At 41.9% G+C, this 23843-nt stretch overlaps 1 protein-coding gene across 1 annotated transcript; it reads left to right on the top strand.

The window, feature by feature from the left end:
* Nucleotides 1–772: 772 nt before the first annotated feature.
* On the top strand, nucleotides 773–23456 carry LOC124035848 (SHC SH2 domain-binding protein 1-like). Its single transcript, XM_046349642.1, has 13 exons — nucleotides 773–1162; nucleotides 6843–7034; nucleotides 7198–7313; nucleotides 7607–7815; nucleotides 9314–9409; nucleotides 10194–10424; nucleotides 12325–12502; nucleotides 12928–13048; nucleotides 20149–20280; nucleotides 20546–20664; nucleotides 20803–20889; nucleotides 21320–21467; nucleotides 22664–23456. Exons 1-13 carry the CDS (start codon nucleotides 955–957, stop codon nucleotides 22993–22995), a joined length of 2169 nt encoding a protein of 722 aa, XP_046205598.1. The 5' UTR covers nucleotides 773–954; the 3' UTR covers nucleotides 22996–23456.
* The last annotated feature ends 387 nt before the right edge of the window (nucleotides 23457–23843 follow it).

Raw genomic sequence — 23843 nt, 5'->3', positions numbered from 1 at the left:
CTGTCCCCAGTCCACCTGGCCATGCTGCTGCTCCAGTTTCAACTGTTCTGCCTTACTATTATTCAACCATGCTGGTCATTTATGAACATTTGAACATCTTGGCCACGTTCTGTTATAATCTCCACCCGGCACAGCCAGAACAGGACTGGCCACCCCACATATGCTCTCTCTAATTCTCTCTTTCTTTCTCTCTCTCGGAGGACCTGAGCCCTAGGACCGTGCCCCAGGACTACCTGACATGATGGCTCCTTGCTGTCCCCAGTCCACCTGACTGTGCTGCTGCTCCAGTTTCAACTGTTCTGCCTTATTATTATTCGACCATGCTGGTCATTTATGAACATTTGAACATCTTGGTCATGTTCTGTTATAATCTCTACCCGGCACAGCCAGAAGAGGACTGGCCACCCCACATAGCCCAGTTCCTCTCTAGGTTTCTTCCTAGGTTTTGGCCTTTCTAGGGAGTTTTTCCTAGCCACCGTGTTTTTACACCTGCATTGTTTGCTGTTTGGGGTTTTAGGCTGGGTTTCTGTACAGCACTTTGAGATATCAGCTGATGTACGAAGGGCTATATAAATAAATTTGATTTGATTTTGAAAGTATTTTTTACTTAAGTACTTTATACCACTAGGTCTACACTTGTTGTGTTCGGCGCATGTGTCAAAGAACATTTTATTTTATTTGACATTTGCCCTCATATGTAAAAAAAATAACTGGTTTACTATTGGGAACGCCCATCAATAGAACCACCCCAGACGTTCAGCCAACGTCAATGTTCATTGGACGAGACTCCGTAAACCGGGGAAATTTTGAAAGGAGCATTTGCAACAATGATGTTTGTGTGAAAGTGCATTTCTTACCAAATGCACTATTAGTTAGCTAGCTCACCTGTCATTTCACTACTCAGGGCTGGATTGTATATTCGGATCTCTGCTGTGGCTAGTTTGAAAGTTGCACATGGCTGAAGAAGACGGTTGTTCATCTATGATGGAGCCTCAGTTTGAAGCAGGAGAAACGGCGGCGGATGGAATGATTTCGACAGCAGATTCAATTTCTTGTGAAAGTGGACAGAACAAGACAGACAAAGTGGATTTGGAGTCAAATGTCGAATTAGAAGATGATGTCCGATATTTTAATTTGCGACAAGAAGATGTTGTCAGACAAGGTTTGTTTAACTATTGTTGCTCATTTTAACCGTGGAGCTAGCTAACTGGCTAATAACGTCGTTAGCAAGCTAACGTTAATTAGCAAAGTACATTGAGTAACGTTATCTAGCTAACTACTCTAACTAGCTAAACATGCAATGCCACCAACTGTTGACTCATAACAGAAAATCATGCTAGGTATGTATCATTAACCTATTTGCTTAATTTCAAAGAACTGTTAGAGGAATAGAGAAGTCTCAGCACCTATTCGTATGATTTTTGAATCTCCTCTTGATCATTACCCGCCTCTAGGCCATGCCCGATAAGTGAGTGATCATGAAGGAGAGGGCAAAATGGAAGGGAACCACTTTACACTATGCATCCAAAGTAGTAAATTAGATACTCATCTAATTTAGGGTTGCAAAGGGTCGGATGTGAAATTAAGCCCTGGAATTTGGGTAATTTAGCTTAAATTCATCAAAAAAGTTAGCGTAACAGTGAACCTTTTTGTGGGATACACAAGTCAATTTTAGGTCTGGTGGCATATTTTGGTTAAACAACTCTCAATTTAATGGAATTGCAACCCTCTGCATGCGAAAGTGCGTTCTTCCATCACACGTACAGCTGATTCTCAAGATCTTGCACACTAATGTGACGCTATTAAGCCCACACTACTACACTGTCTGAGCCAAGGACCACATTCTTTCTGGTAAGTTATGATTACAATACTGGGTGGGGTGAATATATTTTATGATTTTTTTTTATTAACTAAGAAATAGTAGCCTACAGCAAAGTGTTTAAATAATTTCTAACCCAACAATTTCTGCTAGTTAGTTTTGCTACTAAACTCAGCAAAAAAAGAAACGTCCCCTTTTCAGGACCCTGCCTTTCAAAGATAATCCTGATAACTTCACAGGTCTTCATTGTAAAGGGTTTAAACACTGCTTCCCACACTTGTTCAATTAACCATAAACAATTAATGAACATGCACCTGTGGAATGGTCGTTAAGACACTGACAGCTTACAGACGGTAGGCAATTAAGGTCACAGTTATGAAAACTTAGGACACTACTAAAGAGGCCTTTCTACTGACTGAAAAACACCAAAAGAAAGATTCTTATGTTCAATGACTGCCTAGGAATGGTGGATTAACTGCCTTGTTCAGGGGCAGAACGACAGATTCTTACCTCGTCTGCTCTGGGATTCAATCTTGCAACCTTACAGTTAACCAGTCCACCTGCCTCTCGTTGCACTCCACAAGGAGACTGCCTGTTGCGCGAATGCAGTAGAAGCCAAGGTAAGTTGCTAGCTAGCATTAAACTTCTTATAAAAAAACAATAAATCAATCATAATCACTAGTTATAACTACACATGGTTGATATTACTAGTTTATCTTGTCCTGTGTTGCATATAATTGATGCAACGCTGGGGGATGATATAACAAAGGCGTATTCGCGAAAAAAGCACAATGGTTGGATTACTGTAGCTAACCATAAACACCAATGCCTTTCTTAAACTCAACACACAGAACTATATATTTTTAAACCTGCATATTTAGCTAAAAGAAATCTAGGTTAGCAGGCAATATTAACCAGGTGAAATTGTCACTTTTCTTGCGTTCATTGCACGCAGAGTCAGGGTATATGCAACAGTTTGGGCTGCCTGGCTCATTGCGAACTAATTTGCCAGAATGTTACGTAATTATGACAACATTGAAGGTTGTGCAATGTGACAGGAATATTTAGACTTAGGGATGCCACCCGTTAGATAAAATACAGAACGGTTCTGTATTTCAATGAAATAACAAACGTTTTGTTTTCGACATGATAGTTTCCGGATTCGACCATATTAATGACCTAAGGCTCGTATTTCTGTGTGTTATGTCATAATTAACTCTATGATTTGATAGAGCAGTCTGACTGAGCGATGGTAGGCAGCAGCAGGCTCGTAAGCATTCATTCAAACAGCACTTTAGTGCGTTTTGCCAGCAGCTCTTTGCAAGCATAGGCTTGAAGTCATAAACAGCTCAATCAGCCTAATGGCTGGTGTACCCGATGTGAAATGGCTAGCTAGTTAGCTGGGTGCGCGCTAATAGTGTTTCAAACCTCACTCGCTCTGAGACTTGGAGTGGTTGTTCCCCTTGCTCTGCAAGGGCTGCTGCTTTTGTGTAGCGATGGGTAACGCTGCTTCGAGTGTGGCTGTTGTCGACGTGTTCCTGGTTCGAGCCCAGTTAGGGGCGAGGAGAGGGACGGAAGCTATACTGTTACACTGGCAATACTAAAGTGCCTATAAGAACATCCAATAGTCAAAGGTATATGAAATACAAATGGCATAGAGAGAAATAGTCCTATAAAGACTATATTAACTACAACCTAAAACCTCTTACCTTGGAATATTGAAGTCTCATGTTAAAAGGAACCACCAACTCTCATGTTCTCATGTTCTGAGCAAGGAACTTAAACATTAGCTTTTTTACATGGCACATATTGCACTTTTACTTTCTTCTCCAACACTTTGTTTTTGCATTATTTAAACCAAATTGAACATGTTTCATTATTTATGAGGCTAAATTGATTTTTATTGATGCATTATATTAAGTTAAAATAAGTGTTCATTCAGTATGGTTATTACAAATAAAATTTAAAAAATAGCCCGATTACTCGTTAGCGGCTTTTTTTTGGTCCTCCAATAATCATATCGGCGTTGAAAAATCATAGCGGTCGACCTCTACTCTGGAGTGGGATTGATTTGGAGGTGAAGGGTCCGTCATTGTCTGGGGCGGTGTGTCACAGCATCATCGGACTGAGCTTGTTGTCATTGCAGGCAATCTCAATGCTGTGCTTTTCAGGGAAGACATCCTCCTCCCACATGTGGTACCCTTCCTGCAGCCTCATCCTGACATGACCCACCAGCAGGACAATGCCACCAGCCATACTTCTCGTTTTGTGTGTGATTTCCTGCAAGACTGGAATGTCTGTGTTCTGCCATGGCCAGCAAGGAGCCCAGATCTCGGAGCCCAGATCTCAATCCCCAGAAATGTCTGGGAACTTGCAGGTGCCTTAGTGGAAGAGTGGGGTAACATCTCACAGCAAGAACTGGAAAATCTGCTGCAGTCCATGAGGAGGAGATGCACTGCAGCACTTAATGTAGCTGGTGGCCACACCAGATACTGACTTACTTTTGATTTTGATTCCCCCCTCTGTTCAGGGACACATTATTCCATTTCTGTTAGTCACATGTCTGTGGAACTTGTTCAGTTTAAGTCTCAGTTGTTGAATTTTATGTTCATACAAATATTTACACATGTTAAGTTTGCTGAAAATAAACAGTTGACAGTGAGGGGACGTTAATGTTAATTAATTTGCCTGTTTCCGTACATGTTTCATTTTAAAACATTTATCTTACAAATGAGTTGTTTAATCAAACTGCGTAACTATTTATCTGTACATGGAACTTTTTAAAGTTTTTAAATTTTAATTAACACTTCTAGTCTTTACAGGAAAATGCCACGGGCTCTATCTGATGTGTGGAGACATTTTACTGCAGCTAATGTAGAAGGAAAATTAGTGTACATTTGCAGATACTGAGCCATATCATATGTGAAGAATGCAACAAAGATGTAGAATCATCTGGCCAAGTCCATAAAGTTCCCTCAGCGCTCACAACAAGCAACCTCCGACTTCTATTCAAGGTGAAAATGATGAATCTGACACCTAATCGATAACAACAGCTCATGGTCCTTGAATCAGAAGTGTTTTACTCAATGGAGGAACGTAGTCAGAGAAATGCTGGTGAATGACTTGTTCGAGCTGTGTATGCAACTGGTTCACCACTGATGCTCACAGGCAATGTGTGTTGGAAGAGATTTCTGAATGTCCTTCGCCCAGCATACACTCCTCCAACCAGACTTGCTTTGTCTACTTATTTGCTGCATGCAGAGTTTAAGTAAAGGTCAAGCAAATCATAGAGAAAGCAGAGTATTGCAATCATTGCCGATGGGTGGTCGAATGTTTGTGTGCAAGGTATAATTTTCTATATCTCCACCCCTCAACCAGTATTCTACAAGAGCACAGACGCAAGGGACAACAGACACACCGGCTCTACATTGCAGATGAGCTGAAGGCAGTCATCAATTACCTTGGACCACAGAAGGTATTTGCACTGGTGACAGACAATTATGCGAACATGAAGGCTGCTTGGTCTAAAGTGGAGGAGTCCTACCCTCACATCACACCCATTGGCTCTGCTGCTCATGCGTTGAATCTGCTCCTCAAGGACATCGTGGCACTGAAAACAATGGATACACTCTACAAGAGAGCCAAGGAAATGGTTAGGTATGTGAAGGGTCATCAAATTATAGCAGCAGCAATCTACCTCACCAAGCAAAGTGAGAAGAATAAGAGCACCACATTGAAGCTTCCCAGCAACACCCGTTGGGGTGGTGTTGTCATCATGTTTGTCTTCTGGAGGGGAAGGAGTCTCTCCAAGAAATGGCCATATCACAGTCTGCCAATATGGACAGCCCCATCAAGAGGATCCTCCTGGATGATTTATTTTGGGAGTGAATGGTAAGCAGCCTGAAACTACTGAAACCTATAGCAGTAGCCATTTCACAGATTGAGGGAGACAATGCCATCCTGTCTGATGTTCAGACTCTGCTTGCAGATGTAAGAGGAGAAATCTGTACTGCCCTGCCCACTTCACTGTTGCTCCAAGCAGAGGAATCTGCAGTTCTGAAATGCGTCATAAAGCGTGAAGACTTCTGCCTGAAGCCCATACACGCAGCAGCGTGCATATTGGACCCCAAGTATGTTGGCAAGAGCATCCTGCCTGGTGCAGAGATCAACAAGGCCTATGTTGTCATCACTACCGTGTCTCGCCACCTTGGCCTGGATAAGGGCAAGGTTCTTGGAAGTCTGGCAAAGTACACTTCCAAGCCATGGCTTTGGGATGGAGATGCAATATGGAAGTTGTGCCAACATATCTCATCAGCCACCTGGTGGAAGAGACTTTGTGGATCTGAGGCTATTACCCCTGTTGCCTCCATCCTCCAAATCCCACCAACATCAGCTGCCTCAAAGCGCAACTGGTCCTTGTTTGGGAACACACACACCAAAGCACGCAACAGGCTGACCAATACAAGGGTTGAAAAATTGGTGGTCATCCGGGCAAATTTGAGGCTTTTTGATCCTGACCACGAGCCATCCTCAACAGGTTTGGAAAGTGACCATGATGAGGCCTCAGTCTGATGTTCAAGAGGTGGACATTGAGGAGGTGAAGGGAGAAGACATGGAAGCCTGTGAGGAAGCTTTAGTTTCAAGACTAATTTTACAGCTGTATGTTAAATGTTTTTGGGAGTTGCGATGGATCGTTGGGGTCATTCAATTTTCCCCTTTGTTCAGTGAAATCATCCCATGTGAAGAGAACTCATTTAATTAAAGTTCAATTTGTAACTAAATTGTTTAAATTTCTATTAGAAGGATTTAATCATTTGCAATTATTTCTACTTATGATAGAAACAAACCTTTTACTTTGTCTCCATATGATATGGTAAATATATCCAATGTGAAAAAACTCAACATTTTAAATGCAATAAAATTAATTTGCATATTTCTGTTAATTCCCGTGGATAGTTTCCACCTCCTAAATATTGCCCAAAATGTGCAACCCTAATCTAACTTATACTTTATTTTCTAACAGAACTTTTCCAAAATGAGGAGGATGATGATGATGATGATGGTGACAGCGGCACAGCTTACTTCAACCCTGATATGGCTGGTACTCGGTTGCAACGTGCCGAACGCATAGGAGATGCCTCCCTTCCTGACACCTTTCAGACAAATGAACTGCTTTATTACGAGAGATTCAAAGCCTATCAAGACTACATGCTAGGTATGTAACCTTCCCACGGTCTTGCATCAATTGTTGTCAAGGGTATTGGCTAAAATGGTTAAAAGATGTTTACTACAACCATATTGATTGATCTTCAACGCTAAAAAATTAAACCGACTTGAGGGGTTGTCTCAGATGCTGTCTGTGCTGTTGTTTTGGACAGGTGATTGTAAAACATCCGAGGTGAAGGCCTTCACGGCTGACTACCTGGAGAAGGTCCTGGAGCCTTGTGACTGGCAGGCACAGTGGTGCACAGACGTTTTTGATGTGCTAGTGGAGGTAAGTCACTTCGACCTGAAAGATTTCCCAGCAAGAGACTTGTCTAAAGGAGCTGTGCTTTCTACACTGCATGAAATGAATTGGAACACTTGCACTCTGGATGCGGTTTTATTGTGAATCTGAATCCAGAGGTCCGTTTAAACAGTGTGTAACAGCTATCTTTTCCAATGTTATGCAGATGGTTGGATCTGATGAGCGAAGCAGAAGTAACTGAACAGGGTAGCCTAACAATTCAAACATGGGAAAAGTGTTATATGAAGGTTACAACCTCATACTTGTGCCCTTTTCATCAGGTGGTGGATGTGAACTATAAGGAGCTGAAAGCCCAGGTCAAGCTCGTGGTGCCCCTGCAGTGTGAGATGAGAGGCTGCGAGCTGACGGAGGAGGCCATGAACACTCTCCTAGAGGCCACGCTGCAGAAAGTGCCTCTGCAGGAGCTCCGTGTGGTGTTTGATGAGTCTGGGGACTTTGACCAGACTGCACTGGCACTTGAGCACCTCCGGTAAGACCATATTGTAAACAGGTTAACACTGCTGAGGTTTTTATTCAATGGGCTGTTAAAGTTACAGTTGAAGTCTGAAGTTTACATACAGCTTAGCCAAATACATTTAAAGTCAGTTTTTCACAATTCCTGACATTTAAACCTAGTAAAAATGCCCTGTCTTAGGTCAGTTAGGATCACCACTTTATTTTAAAAATGTGAAATGTCAGAATAATAGTAGATAATAGTTTATTTCAGCTTTCGTCACATTCCCAGGAAACAGTGGCTTCTTCCTTGCTGAGCGGCCTTTCAGGTTATGTCGATATAGGACTCGTTTTACTGTGGATATAGATGCTTTTGTACCTGTTTCTTCCAGCATCTTCACAAGGTCCTTTGCTGTTGTTCCGGGATAGATTTGCACCGAAGTACGTTCATCTCTAGGTGACAGAACGCGTCTCCTTCCTGAGCGGTATGACGGCTGCGTGGTCCCATGGTGTTTATACTTGCGTACTATTGTTTGTACAGATGAACGTGGTTCCTTCAGGCATTTGGAATTTGCTCCCAAGGAAGAACCAGACTTGTGGAGGTCTACACATTTTTTGGCTGATTTCTTTTGATTTTCCCATGATGTCAAGCTAAGAGGCACTGAGTTTGAAGGTAGGCCTTGAAATACAGCCATAGTTACTCAAATGATGTCAATTAGCCTATCAGAAGCGTCTAAAGCTAGGACATAATTTTCTGGAATTCTCCAAGCTGTTTAAAGGCACAGTCAACTTAGTGTATGTAAACTTCTGTCCCACTGGTATTGTAATACAGTGAATTATAAGTGAAATAATCTGTGTAAACAATTGTTGGAAAACATTACTTGTCATGCGCAAAGTAGATGTCCTAACCGACTTGCCAAAACTACAGTTTAACAAGATGAGTTTTAATGACTCCAACCTAAGTGTATGTCAACTTCCGACTTCAACTGTATTTCTTTCCATGTCAGAGGAGAAAGCACCAGAAAACGTGCCGAAGGCGATTTGTTCCATCCCCCCGTAACAATTATTAAAACATCTTGTTGTAGGAGTTTGCATGTGGTGGAACTGACATTTCAATTTGGGTGTGTCTGACTTTAACTTCTCTTAATGTGTTTCTGAAAATGTGTTCCTCTTGTCTTTTGGTCCGCTTGATAGAACTTTAGAATAACTTAACTTTTTCCTGTGAAGGGACTTATTTTTTTGGAGTGGTTAAAGCTGCAGTATATAACTTTTTTTGCACATACATTTTCTCAGATACGATATGACAAACGGTCAAAGGATTGTAAATGGACAGGCAAGACAGAACCGTCATATTACAGCCGCAGAATGTTTATCTTCGATGTGATACTAAATAACAAGGGTGTGTTCAAATTTCTTGGTGTGACAGACACTGAGAAATACCCTGAAGAGAGATGATGCAGTGGAACAATTGGTTCTGCTTCTGTGCCGTGAAATCTCTTGTCTGAACTGTCTCAAACCGTTTTCTTCTTTTTTAGGTTTTTCTACAAACACATCTGGAGACAGTGGGACGACGAGGACGAGGATGATGACTTTGACTACTTTGTCAGATGTGTGGAGCCCCGCCTCAGGCTGTATGTGTAGAAGGTTGATAGTGTGGGGAATGGGAAGATTAGTCCGTGTGTGGGCTTGATTGGCACTTTCTCATTTAGGCTGTATTGGTTCAGATCTGCCAATGACACGGCTTGGTTGAACCCATTATTTGAATGCCACTATCAGAACGGCCATATGGCATAGGAACCTGTAGAGCTTTGCAAATCATTGCAGTTCAGGCGCACTTGAGCAAGCTCCATGTCTAATTGTTGGAGCTGGATATGCTCAAGGCTGTTGCAGTGAGAGGGCGCAGATTGTTATTTGGCCAATAGATGGCAGTGTGTACCTGGGGATTTTGAGCTTACTGTGGCATCGATTTATTTAATTAATTTTTTTAATGTGTGGAGACGAGGGTTAAGACATCTTATTGGCTTCAGCAGAAATCCTAAAGCTTATTGGTCTAACAATCAGCTCCTAGTTTATACCAAGGACACTGTCGCCAATTTGCTTTTAAAGACTGTCTTTGTTACCCATTCACGACCGGCTCCTTAGATAGAATCGAGACCCTCCTTGTTCAGAATCTCAATGTTCACTTGTATTTTTCTTTCACCAAATAATGATTAAGAACAGTTTCAAATTCCGGACAAGGCCATCAAAAAAACAATGTTGTGCTCTGATCTTCTCCACTAGTTATCTCACCTTAACCTCTTAGCCCTCCAATTTTGCTTTACAGTTTGTTCCCAACACTCCTTCAAGACCACCTCCATAATGCAATTGTTTTTTTGAAAATAAGTATTTCTCCCTCTGTGGCTGTCAATCCTGCAGGTTTTATGATATTCTGGAAGATCGGGTGCCTGCTGGACTTGTGGCAGAGTATTACTCTCTTTTGGCACGCTGCTCTCAAAAGTTCCAGGAGTTCTCTAGCCTGCGGAACGGTATCAGCAGCGACTCTGAGTCGGAGCTGGACAACGTGTCCATGGTGGAGGGCCTAAGGATGTACGAGCAGATGGAGTCCCTGAAGCGCAAACTCCGGATCATGGAGAACCCGCTGCTCAGGTAACTGCCCAAGGGGACACGGGGTGGGAAGACTGAGAGGAGCTATCAGTGTCTCTGCAGAGTGTGCGTGTTGAGGGCATAGTTGTGTGACTGATGGAGTTACGGAGGATGAAAATAAGACTACTGAGTTAAAGCTATTGGATTCACCTCTGTCCTTGAGCTAGCGTGTTTGACCTACACTGCCCCAGTTGAGAGCAAAACGCCTCGCGTAATAACACTACAGTCCAGTTCAATGCACCATACTCTGGTTAGAATTAGAGGTTGACCGGTTATGATTTTTCAACGCCGATAGCGATTATTGGCGGACCCAAAAAAAGCTGATACCGATTAATCGGTCTATTTTTAAAATACAATTTAAAAATTGTGTTTAAATATATATATGTATATGTGTGTGTAATAATGACAATTACAACCATACTGAATGAACACTTTTAACTTAATATAATACATCAATCAAATCAATTTAGTCTCAAATTAATAATGAAATATGTTCAATTTGGTTTAAATAATGCAAAAACAATGTGTTGGAGAAGAAAGTAAAAGTGCAATATTTGCTATGTAAAAAAGCTAAAGTTGAAGTTCCTTGCTCAGAACATGAACATATGTAAGCTGGTGGTTCCTTTTAACATGAGTCTTCAATATTCGCTGATAAGAAGTTTTAGGGTGTAGTTATTATAGAACTATTTCTCTCTATAGCATTTGTATTTCATATACCGTTGACTATTGGATGTTCTTATAGACACTATAGTATTTACAGCCTAATTTCGGGTGTTGATAGGCTTGAAGTTATAAACAGCGCAATGCTTGAAGCACAGCGAAGAGCTGCTGGCAAATGCAGGAAAGTGCTGTTTGAATGAATGCTTACGAGCCTGCTGCTGCCTACCACCGCTCAGTCAGACTGCTCTATCAAATATCAAATCATAGACTTAATTATAATAACACACAGAAATACGAGCTTTAGGTCATTAATATGGTCAAATCCGGAAACTGTCATTACGAAGAAAACAAACGTTTATTCTTTCAGTGAAATACGGAACTGTTCCGTATTTTATATAACGGATGGCATCCCTAACTCTAAATATTGCTGTTACATTGTACAACCTTCAATGTTACGTCATAATTATGTACAATTCTGGCAAATTAATTACGGTCTTTGTAAGGAAGAAATGGTCTTCACACAGTTCGCAACGAGCCAGGCAGCCCAAACGGCTTCATATACCCTGACTCTGTCGCATAGAACGCAAGAGAGGTGACACAATTTCCCTAGTTAAAAGAAATTCATGTTAGCGGGCAATATTAACCAAATATGCAAGTTTAAAAATATATACTTGTGTATTGATTTTAAGAAAGGCATTGATGTTCATGGTTAGGTCTCATTGGTGCAAGGACAGTGCTTTTTTTGCGAATGCACTTTTGTTAAATCATCACCCGTTTGGTGAAGTAGGCTGTGATTCGATGATAAATTAACATGCACTGCATCGATTATATGCAACGCAGGACAAGCTAGATAAACTAGTAATATCATCAAACATGTGTAGTTAACTAGGGATTATGTTAAGATTGATTTAAAAAAATAAAAAAGTTTAATGTTAGCAAGCTACTTACCCATGGCTCCTTGCTGCACTCGCGTAACGCAGTCTCCTCGTGAAGTGCAATGTAATCGGCCATAATCGGTGTCCCAAAATGCCGATTATTATGAAAACTTGAAATCGACCCTGATTTAATAGGTCGACCTCTTGTTAGGATACAAAAGGCACAGCAATTGAGTTTATAGCTACTCCTAATGCACACTTGGGCCTATACTTTGAGAGTCTATGGGAAAGTGGAAGATTTACCTGCTCTGTCCAGTGCTGTACCATTCTGTTCGTCTACATAAATGTATTCTCTCCTGACACTGCAGGTATGTGCTGGGATACAAGGTGAACTCGGGGCAGCAGTCATGCAGGGCCAAGGGGCCTCGTGCCTCAGGCGGCCGGATGGTCCATGTCGTGTCTGTCTCCACTACAGTTAGCCAGCTGCAGAGCCTGATGGCAGACAAGCTTGGGCCCAAATTCTCAGGGGAGGAGTTTGAAGTACAGGTATGGCAAACAAATAAAATGTTATTTGTAAATGTTTCATCCATAGTATATTGTATTTTGATCAAAGTTAAGTTTGCCCAGTTTTCCATTTCAAATGGCCTGTTTAATGAGATGATCAGAGATGAAACCCAATGGTTATGTTCTCTAACCATGTCTCACTTGTAAGGGTCTGCGCTTGGATTTGCCGAGGCGCTTGGGCTGTCTTTTTATATGACCTCCCTAGTTCCTGTAAACTGGCATTCCGCCAGGATTTATCGAAGCTGTGTCTGTTCGCCTGAACGCCTCGGCTCTAGTATCTTTTGTATTCCACAGAGACGTCCGAAGCGGGAAAACAAGTGTTTTTTGTGTCCATCTGTTTAGTCATGAGTGCAGATCTGTATTGTACAGACACTGTGTACTGGAACTGCTCTTGTGTTAAATGTTAGTTTCACAGTGAGCCCCTGCTGGCTGTGAGCGCCTGCTACGAGGGAGACGTGGTCATCATCCTTCCAGGACACTACAATGTCACCAGCTCCATCAGTATCCCAGACTCCATATCAGTGGAAGGTAACGTTTCACATGTCTGAAAGCAGCTTTTATAACGTCAGAATGCACCACTGCTGTTTTGTATGTACAGATAACGTCTAAATAATGGAAACATGAGTCAATGAGGGATACAAAATAGATTGAAAGCAGATGCTTCCACACAGGTGTTGTTCCTGATTTTTAAGACGATGTAAACCATTTGTCATGGCTGTCTGTCACAAGATCTCAACCTAATTGAACACTTATGGTAGATTCCAGCACCATCAACAAAACGCCAAGTTATGGGATTTCTCGTGGAAGGATGGTGTTGCATCCCTCCAACAGAGTTCACTCGACACCTGTAGAATCTACTCCAAGGTGCAGTGAAGCTGTTCCCAACACCCTATTAAGACACTTTGTTTATTTTTTTATTTTGGCACTTACCTGTATGTGTCAGTGGAGGCTGCTGAAGGGAGGATCGCTCATAATAATGGCTGGAATGGAGTGAATGGTATCAAAAGCATACGTATGTGATTTCTACGTATGTATGTGTCCTTAGTTGCTTTTAGTTAGCCAGGGATGCCTTTTTCTGGATTCAGCTCATGAGTAGTGTCTGGAGGCTTGGTGTTGCAAACCTCTTCTGATTTTTCTGTTGTTTTCCAATCATCCAAGACTGATGTTCAGTCATTGCAAAAAATGTCCTATTTTTATGTGAGTTGTTCAACACATTTTCCAGGTTGTCCGAATTAGAGGTTGACCGATTTAATCAGGTCCGATTTCAAGTTTTCATAATCGGGAATCGGCAGTGTTGGACACCGATTATGGCCAATTACATTGCACTCCAAAAGGAGACTGTGTGGCAGGCTGACTACCTGTTATGCGAGTGCAGCAAGGAGCCAAGGTAAGGTGCTAGCTAGCATTAAACATATCTTATAAAAAACAATCAATCTTAACATAATCACTACATTACATTTACATTTAAGTCATTTAGCAGACGCTCTTATCCACTAGTTAACTACACATGGTTGATGATATTACTTGTTTATCTAGCTCATCCTGCATTGCATATAATCGATGCGGTGCCTGTTAATTTATCATTGAATCACAGCCTACTTCGCCAAACGGGTGATTTTTAAGAAGCGCAAAAAGCACTGTTGCACCAATGTACCTAACCATAAACATCAATGGCTTTCTTAAAATCAATACATACAAGTATATTTTTTAAAACCTGCATATTTAGTTAACGAAATTCATGTTAGCAGGCAATATTAACTAGGGAAATTGTCACTTCTCCTGCGTTCATTGCACGCAGTCAGGGAAAATGCAACAGTTTGTGCCGCCTGGCCCGTTGTGAACTAATTTGCCAGAATGTTACATAATTATGACATAACATTGAAGGTTGTGCAATGTGACAGGAATATTTGGACGTATGAATGCCACCCGTTAGATAAAATACAGAATGGTTCCGTATTTCACTGAAAGAAAATCTCAATGATAGTTTCCGGATTTGATTTGATCATATTAATGACCTACGGCTCGTATTTCTGTGTGTTATTATAATGAAGTCTATGATTTGATAGAGCAGTCTGACTGAGCGGTGGTAGGCAGCATCAGGCTCGTAAGCATTCATTCCAACAAGCACTTTCCTGTGTTTGCCAGCAGGTCTTCGCAATGCTTCCAGCATTGAGCTGTTTAAGACTTTAAGCCTATAAACTCCCAAGATTAGGCTGGCAACACTAAAGTACCTATTAGAACATCCCAATAGTCAAAGGTATATGAAATACAAATTCTATAGAGCGAAATAGTCCTATAATAACTACACCCTAAAACTTCTTACCTGGGAATATTGAAGACTCATGTTAAAAGGAACCACCAGCTTTCATATGTTCTCATGTTCTGAGCAAGGAACTTCGACTTTAGCTTTTTTACATAGCAAATATTGCACTTTCAATTTCTTCTCCAACACTGTTTTTGCGATATTTAAACTAAATTGAACGTTTCATTATTTGAGACTAAATTGATTTTATTGATGTATTATATTAAGTTAAAATTGTTCATTCAGTATTGTCGTAATTACAAATATATTTTGGCCGATTTTTAATCTGTACTGGCATTTTTTGGTCCGCCGATATCGGCGTTGAAAAATCATACTCGGTCGACCTGTAGTCTGAATCCTTCCATCCTTTTCTCACTAAGGAATCTGTTGCTATGCTGTGACTAATGTGCTGCCAAGTACTGTTATGGCCATATGAAATCAAGTGTTCACCTGCAGATACTTTTACGGTACTGGCTGCACTGTGGCGTGCTCATGCTTTCTTGAAGGTTAAACCACCCCTCAATGTACAGTAGATAGATTGAAATAAACGTATCGCAGAGAGGATGCGGGATGTACAGTTGGAGTCCTGGTAAAGCAAATGGATCTTGATGGCGCGGTAAGCGTTTGAATGGGGGGTGATATTAATTAATAGAGAAGGCTAGCGCGGGTGAGGAGAGGTCAGAGCAGAGGCGCAGTGTCTCTTTATGCAAATAGGGGAGGGGAGATTGGAGTGTTTTTTTTTTTTTTTTTACATGGGGCTGTTTGTATGTGCTTGCCCTCCTGTGGTGCTAGGAACCCCCTGAAAGCTGAGATAAAGAGGGTGGGGAAATAAGATGCAGCACTGCCTGGCACTGTACCACGACAGGAGATGAGCAACTCAATTAGACCACCGCCGGATTACCATAATAGAATTCTCCCTCCCACCAAAGAGCTTTTGATATTTAGAGGCGCCAGGCACACAGGCGCTTATTGCTTTTGGGTTATTGCTGTATCAAAGACAGAGGGGGGAAAAATGCATATGATCCATCTTCATAAGTATTGTGAGAATTTCCAAACTGTCTGTGTTCCTGAAGAGACATTAGAATTCAATAGTGAGGAGGTTGTTGGTCAGCACTTGTTAAGAACATAATGCATTTGTGATCTGCAATCAGTGCACCTGTTTTAGCATTCTAAATTCAAATTAATTCTCTAAGCAGCAGCACATTTTTGCCAGTCTTGAAGCCCGCTGGGAATATGGTTTTCCTCTCCTGGAAGTGTCCATGGGCCTATGACTTTACCAATCGATATTCAGCCTTTGGCCTTTCCAATGGCAGCGCGTGGAACCCAGCCAGTGCTGTAGAATTGTTGGCCACATTGTGGAACATGTGTCTCCAGGCCATCTGTCAAGGAACAGAGAATAATGAACCCTAGCCATCAGAACACGGTCCATCACATTCTGCACTGTTGTACAGTGCTGCTTGCTTGGGATTGTGCTGAATCGCTACTTGTCATGTAAACCACTGCAAGGTTGGAAGGAGTGTTCAGACCCAACACTGGCCATTGAGCCCTGAGTTAGTTGTCCCATCTGTCAGCATGCAAAGAGCAAATTCAATTTATTCCATATGATAAGTCTTCTACGTACAGTTGGTGAGGGGGTAAAAGAATCAGTACGTTAAGTAGAGTATTGCAGTATTTTTGCAGATTTCCTATCGAAATACTTTGACTCCACGTTTTAGATTGTTGCTAGGTAGTTAAAATTAGCTAGCGCTAGTCGGCTGTACATGCGCAAAAACCTATAGCTCATCATTCTATAGCTTGTTCGCCGTTAAAAAATAAAAATAAAATAAAATTGAGCCAACATGTTTTCAGCACTATTCTCCACGACTGACCAAAATGCCTCTTTTCATAACTCTCTTGTCCCTCTGCCGCAGACAAATAGTGAGCAATATGTTTAGAACATCAAATCGCAGTAAAATCACAGTATCGAATTGCAATACATGCTGTTTACACTGAGTATACCAAACATTAGGAACAGCCTCAATTCGTCAGGGCATGAACTCTACGCGTCAAGCGTTACACAGGAATGCTGGCCCATGTTGACTCCAATGCTTCCCACATTTGTCAAGTTGGCTGGATGTCTTTTGGGTGGTGGACCACTGTTGGTACACATGGGAAACTGTTGAGTGTGAAAAACCAAGCTACGTTGCAGTTCTTGACACAAACCGGTGCGCCTGGCACCTAAACTCAGCAAAAAAATAAACGTGATCTCACTGTCAACTGTTAATTTTCAGCAAACTTAACATGTGTAAATATTTGTATGAACATAAGATTCAACAACTGAGACATAAACTGAACAAGTTCCACAGACATGTAACTAACAGAAATTGAATAATGTGTCCTTGAACAAAGAGAGGTCAAAATCAAAAGTAAGTCAGTATCTGGTGTGGCCACCAGCTGCATTAAATGCTGCAGTGCATCTTCTCCACATGGACTGCACCAGGTTTTCCAGTTCTAGCTGTGAGATGTTACCCCACTCTTCCACCAAGGCACCTGCAAGTTTCTGGACATTTCTGGGGGGGAATGGCCCAGCCCTCACCCTCCAATCCAACAGGTCCCAGACGTGCTCAATGGGATTGAGATCTGGGCTCTTCGCTGGCCATGGCAGAACACTGACATTCCTGCCTTGCAGGAAATCATGCACATAATGAGCAGTGTGACTGGTGGCATTGTCATGTCAGGAAGGGTACCACATTCGGGAGGAGGAAGTCTTCCCTGTAACGCACAGCGTTGAGATTCCCTGCAATGACGACAAGCTCAGTCCGATGATGCTGTGACACACCGTCCCAGACAATGACGGAGCATCCACCTCCAAATCGATCCCACTCCAGAGTACAGGCCTCGGTGTAACGTTCATTCCTGAGACAAAACCGTGACTCCTCAGTGAAGAGCACTTTTTGCCAGACCTGTATGGTCCAGTGATGGTGGGTTTGTGCCCATAGGCGACGTAGTTGCCGGTGATGTCTGGTGAGGACTTGCCTAACAGGCCTACAAGCCCTCAGTCCAGCCTCTCTCAGCCTATTACGGACAGTCTGAGCACTGATGGAGGGATTGTGCATTTCTGGTGTAACTCTGGCAGTTGTTGCCATCCTGTACCTTTCCCGCAGGTGTGATGTACAGATCCTGTGGTGGTCTTGTTACACATGGTCTGCCACTGAGAGGACGATCAGCTGTCCGTCCTGTCTCCCTGTAGCTCTGTCTTAGGCGTCTCACAGTACGGACATTGCAATGTATTGCCCTGGCCACATCTGCAGTCCTCATGCCTCCTTGAAGCATACCTAAGGCACGTTCACGCAGATGAGCAGGGACCCTGGGCATTTGTTTTGGTGTTTTTCAGTCAGTAGAAAGGCCTCTTTAGTGTCATAAGTTTTCATAACTGTGACCTTAATTGCCTACCGTCTGTAAGCTGTTCGTGTCTTAACGACCATTCCACAGCTGCATGTTCATAAACAAATAATGGTTCATTGAACAAACATGAGAAAGTGTTTAAACCCTTTACAATGAAGATCTGTGAAGTTATTTGAATTTGTATGAATTATCATTGAAGGACAGGGTCCTGAAAAAGGGATATTTCTTTTTTTCAGCATTTATATTTTATATTCTTCAAAGTAGCCTCCCTTTACCTTGACAGCTTCACAAAGACACGGTGGTTAGAACCAAAAATCTCACATTCGGACTCATCAGACCAAAGGACAGATTTCTTCCGGTCTAATGTCCATTGCTAGGGATTCTTGGCCCAAGCAAGTCTATTCTAATTGGTGTCCTTTTAGTAGTGGTTTCTTTGCAGCAATTTGACCATGAAGGGCTTATTCACGTGGTCTCCTCTGAATAGTTGATGTTGTCTGTTACTTGAACTCTGATGTGCAGTAAATTGCTGAATTCTGAGACTGGTAACTCTAATGAACTTATCCTCCGCAGTGGAGGATAACTCTTCCTTTCCTGTGGCGGTCCTCATGAGCCAATTTCTTCATCCGCGCTTGGTTTTTGCGACTGAACTTGAAAACTTTTTCAAAGTTGTTAATTTTCCAGATTGACTGACCTTCATGTCTTAAGAGTAATGATGGACTTTCGTTTCGCTTTGCTTATTTGAGCTGTTCTTGCCATAATATGGACTTGGTCTTCTGTATACCAACCCTTCCTTGTCACAACACAACTGATTGGCTCAAATGCATTAAGGTGTGAAGAAATTCCATAAATGAACTTTTAACAATGCATACCTGTTGACTACCAAGTGACTACCTCTGGAAGCTGGTTGAGAGAATGCCAAGAGTGTTTAAAACTGTAAATGCAATGGTGTCTACTTTGAAGGATATAAAATGTATTTTGATTTGTTAAACACTTTTTTTGGTTACAAGATTCAACATGTTATTTCGTAGTTTCGATGTCTTCACTATTATGCAATGAAGATGATAGTAAAAATAAAGAAAAACCCTTGAATGAGTAGGTGTGTCCCAACTTTTGACTGGTACTGTATATAATCTCAATATTTGCACTAGGCAATTCCCAGTCCTATGTACAATTCATGTAGTTCTTTGGTCATCAGCTGTGTGTGTGGACCTCACACATGCAGAGATGTATGTAGACCAGAGCCTAAAATGAACACCTGCCAAATGTTGGTCAGATGTCTATTTCACCAGCCACGTTGGTGGATTGGTCAGGGCTCCACAGTGCGAGCATTTCATTTGCATTTGTGAATAAAAATTGTAACGTTTGATATGTATTTAAAGAGATTCTGTAGTATTTTAGACTTTTTGTTTCATAGCTGGTAAATGTAATTGCACAAAGTAAAAACTATGAATCCCTATAGCCTCTCACCTTGCTCTGCATCACTGCCTGGCTTGGGGGCTGTGCGCAAGTTGGTCTAATTTATATGAGACAAGTCTGCTTAAGTGAGACTTGTTCCCTGTTTCTTTGCTATTTACAGTGCACTGTTTTGTTCACATGCAAGGTTTTTCAATGTTTGAGTTTCAACTATTAGGGAAGAGAAGACAACGCAGCTACTAGTCACTCAGTCACACTTGACTGGAGTCACGTTACCACGGTAACCCCCTGCCCTTGAAGAGGCAGGTGAATATTTTTGTCTCTGATATTTTGGTTAAAATGGGTCACAAAAAATTCAACAATATACCATATTACTTCTTACTAGTAATTAATTTGTTTTTAGAAACATTACAAAGCATGCTAATCTGTGTTTTGTCCCCGAGTGGCTGGTAGAATTTTAAATCTACCTGCTATGGTGAACCAGAAAGTACATTTTAGGCCCTGATTTAGGCTAAATCTTTATTTTCAGGGTTTGGTCTACCTGATGAGGTGGTGATTGAGAAGAAGAACAAAGGGGACTCGTTTGTGGAGTCAACAGGAGCCGACGTGAAGATCTCCAACGTCAAGTTCATCCAGCACGACGCTATCGAAGGCATCCTCTGTGAGTTGTCTTCGTCCTCCCAGTGTGATTCTGCCTCTACATCTATCCTCCCCCCCCAACTCTACTATCAGTCCACCCACTGGCCTGCATTAATAATTCTGCCTAAGCTGCTGGTGCTGCTTAACATCTGGCAACAGCCATATATCAATGACTTGCTAGGAGTAGAATGGGTTGTGTGTGTAACCATTCGGAATACTAGGATCTAGCTGGCATCTTCATTTCCCACCTAGTGTCGATTTTCGTCTTATTTCCCTCTTGTCTCCAGGCGTACGTCAGGGTAAGCTGGAGATGGAGAACTGTGTCCTTCAGTGCGAGACGACCGGTGTCATTGTGCGGACGTCAGGCCACCTGACCATGAACATGTGTGACCTCTACGGCTCTAAGGTAAGAGGTCATTGACACTTCTCATGGTGGCTTTCTTTTTTGATTGCTATCTAGCTGTTATGTTAATCATCGTGTGTGGTCTGAGGCCGTGCAGTAGCCTAGCTGTGTCTCTACATGCTGATAACTGTTGTGCTGTAGGGAGCTGGTGTGGAGATTTACCCTGGCAGTGTCTGCAGTATGGTGGGAAATGGCATACATCACTGCAAAGAAGGGATCCTGATCAAGGTAAGAGACTGAAGTTCTACTGGTAAATTACCAATCTGTGTATCGCTGTTCCCAGCACTAGCACATCTAATCTTCATTTCTTTCTAGGTTGTTAAATTCTAAGCCTGTGGCATTATCTTCCCTCAACCGAAATTGAGTTTAGTGCAGAAAATGTTAAAATGCGTGCACACACAGCGAAAAACAAATATGGACTTATTTCCCTCATTACCTCCAGATGACTTCTGGGGTCTTATCTCATTCCCTGAGGCTAGAACGGTAGTGTTTTTATCTCTCTCTCAGAGCTTTCCTTCCTGTTGTCTCTGCCCGATGTGTTGAACTTGGCCAGGATGACTTAAGCAGGAAGACGGACGTGATGACTCTGTTTATGCCCGTCTTTCCCCCCCACTCTGTTGCTCAATTTTTCAACCTCCTCCGTCCTGTCTTCCAACAGGACTTTGCTGATGAGCTGGACACCATGCCCAAGATCACCATGGTGAACAACGTGATCCACAACAACGAGGGCTACGGAGTGATCCTGGTCAAACCTAGCGACGCTGCAGCTGCACAGGGCGAGGCTGCACAGGAAGACACCCCTTCAGGTACTAACTAGTTCCAAATCATTGGGAAGTTTTCCTCAGGAATATGATAAGGGGTGGCGTGGCGTACAGCAGAGTCTAGATGGAAACTCGTGATGCATTGACATTTTTGCATCAGTGGCGTTCCAAATTGAGTTTTGCCTTTCTGAAAAATTATTCTGATTTGCAACAAGCTTTAGATACAAAATGAACACCGCACATGCTACTGAAACTGTCTGACACTGTAGGAAGAGAATGTACGAAACAAGCGGAAAAAAAACTGGGAAATGCATCTGAGGGGAAATGTCATTTCTACTTCGAGCAAATGTAATTTGAGAGTTGAATGCCAGTGCTCCCATTCAAGCACATAATACAATACTGAAGTTCTCCAGACTTCCAATTTTAGAATCAGCAAGACAGGATTTGGAGGGATTGCCACGTGAGACTAGGTACTAACCAAGTCTTACGCAGTGTTTCCCACATAAATCGGCGTACTATTTCTGGAAGGCAGAGTTAGTTTCACTGGGAAGTTTAAATGAGCTTGACCTTCAGTCCAGGGCAGCTGCAGAATAAAAGGTGCAGCTGAAGGTGGCATGGCTTAAAATACATCTGGAGAGCTCTCCATCACTCGCCCTCTCCAGCATCCTCTAATGGAATGTCCCTTATTGTTTGACCCCCACCCCCAGTACGCAGGAATAAATACCTCTACCCCAGACAGGGGAATGAGTGTAAATTAATTAAAAAAAATAAAAAATGAACAAAGCCATCTCTTTTCAGATTACCTTTTTAAAAATGTGAAATACAGCATTCATCAGTTTTTCCGACACACTACAAAGCCAACAACTGGGTAATAATTGTCATTTCGTTGTTATTGAAAATTTGTCCATTATGGTGCTTTGTTTATCTTCCGGAAATTAGCAAAAAATGCTGTTGATTTAATTAAACATTCCCCACTTTAAACGTCGATGAGGCTGCTCGCATTTTGATTTGAAAAGGTAAGAGCATGGCAATTATCGGCGGTTGATCCCTAAGGGCACCCATTTAAAATACACTCAGTGTGATTTTGAACAGAATGTAGTAATATTTCACAGGAAGATGTAGTGTTTTCATAAACATGACAAATCAGAATGTCATGATGGAGAAGGAAGTGGTGGTATTAGGTCAATGTCACAGTGAGGTGTTGACAAGCCTGTCATGAACTGATTCATGTTATTTTCCAGATGAGCAACTGGATAAAGAAGAGGGGAAAGACGAGGGGAAGCTGCAGGTGGATGTGCCTGTCATCGTGGTGGACGACTGCTCCGTGAAGGAACCAGTCTCCTATTCGTCTTGTTACGTCGTTCCTCCGGAGTTCACGGAGGGCAACGATGCCATCAAGAGGGAGTTGGTGGCCACGTCAGCCAAGAAGCAGCGACTCCAGAAGAGCAGGCTGAAGGAGCTCGGGGTGACCAAGGCAGATGACAACTTGCTCTCCCAGGAGATGTTTGTCTCCATACAGGACAACCAGTTCAGGAGGAACGGTATGGGCAGCTTCGGCACCTTCTTATACTGAGACTAACTGACCCGTCCTCCTGTTCTGTATTCCATACATGCAAACACACTTTTACTTCATTTCTTCCAACCTCTTTGTTAAATTTTGCTGACTAGTGAGTGGGTATGTGTATTTTTAAATGCTTTTTTAAAACATGGCTTTTTAACACAATTCTCATTTTAGTATACTGATATTGTGGATGCCTGAGTCTAATAAACTGAATTGTTTTCACGATGACACTGCGCCTCAAATGTCCTTCGCAAATGTTTTTTTTTTTTCGTGGATATTGTATAATTTATATTTATAGATATTATTAAGATTACACTGCTTGAAATTGTTTTGTGTTGGGGGAAATCGTGTTGCCTTTGAGTTAGTATCTAACCCTCACCTGTAGTTCTGGTCATTCCTTTGTCAAATTTTGCTAAAGGCACTCTAAACAATCAAAATCATGAGCCAATAAAATGAGTTTATATACGTTTTGATCTTTTAGTTGTTGTTTTTTTACAACTGGACAGGTCAGATGAGAGAGGTGGAAATCTGCTTATTAAGAAGCTTAAGGCTTCACCTTTTATAAGATGCTCACAATTGTTTAATTCCAGTTGATTAATTTCCTTGGGATTAAAGGGCTGGTTAAACCTCATTACACCACAGGCAGTTTGATGAATTGCCTAATCCAGCATGCCCCTGTGAAATACATGTTGTACTGCTTCTTATGAGGTGTCCCAGGCTGACCTCAATAGACCAATTTTATTCCACAAATCCAAAACTGAATTAAATGCTGCCGGTAATCATTATTCCAGTGACTGCATCCAATGATGGATTTAAAATTTAAAAAAAGTCTGAGTACAGTCTGACAAAAGTCCATATTT

Source organism: Oncorhynchus gorbuscha, linkage group LG05 (genome assembly GCF_021184085.1).
Source record: "Oncorhynchus gorbuscha isolate QuinsamMale2020 ecotype Even-year linkage group LG05, OgorEven_v1.0, whole genome shotgun sequence".
Classification (NCBI taxonomy): domain Eukaryota; kingdom Metazoa; phylum Chordata; class Actinopteri; order Salmoniformes; family Salmonidae; genus Oncorhynchus; species Oncorhynchus gorbuscha.
The sequence above is the reverse complement of the archived record's forward strand: the minus strand, read 5'-3'. Positions and strand labels throughout refer to the sequence as shown.

Bases quoted from the DNA above. Each gene is read 5' to 3' on its own strand.
- LOC124035848 (XM_046349642.1), top strand. From the start codon at position 955: ATGGCTGAAGAAGACGGTTGTTCATCTATGATGGAGCCTCAGTTTGAA. The intron at 7,035-7,197 runs GTATGTAACCTT...TGTTTTGGACAG, and splicing joins CTATCAAGACTACATGCTAG to GTGATTGTAAAACATCCGAG. The intron at 9,410-10,193 runs GTATGTGTAGAA...TCAATCCTGCAG, and splicing joins GTGGAGCCCCGCCTCAGGCT to GTTTTATGATATTCTGGAAG.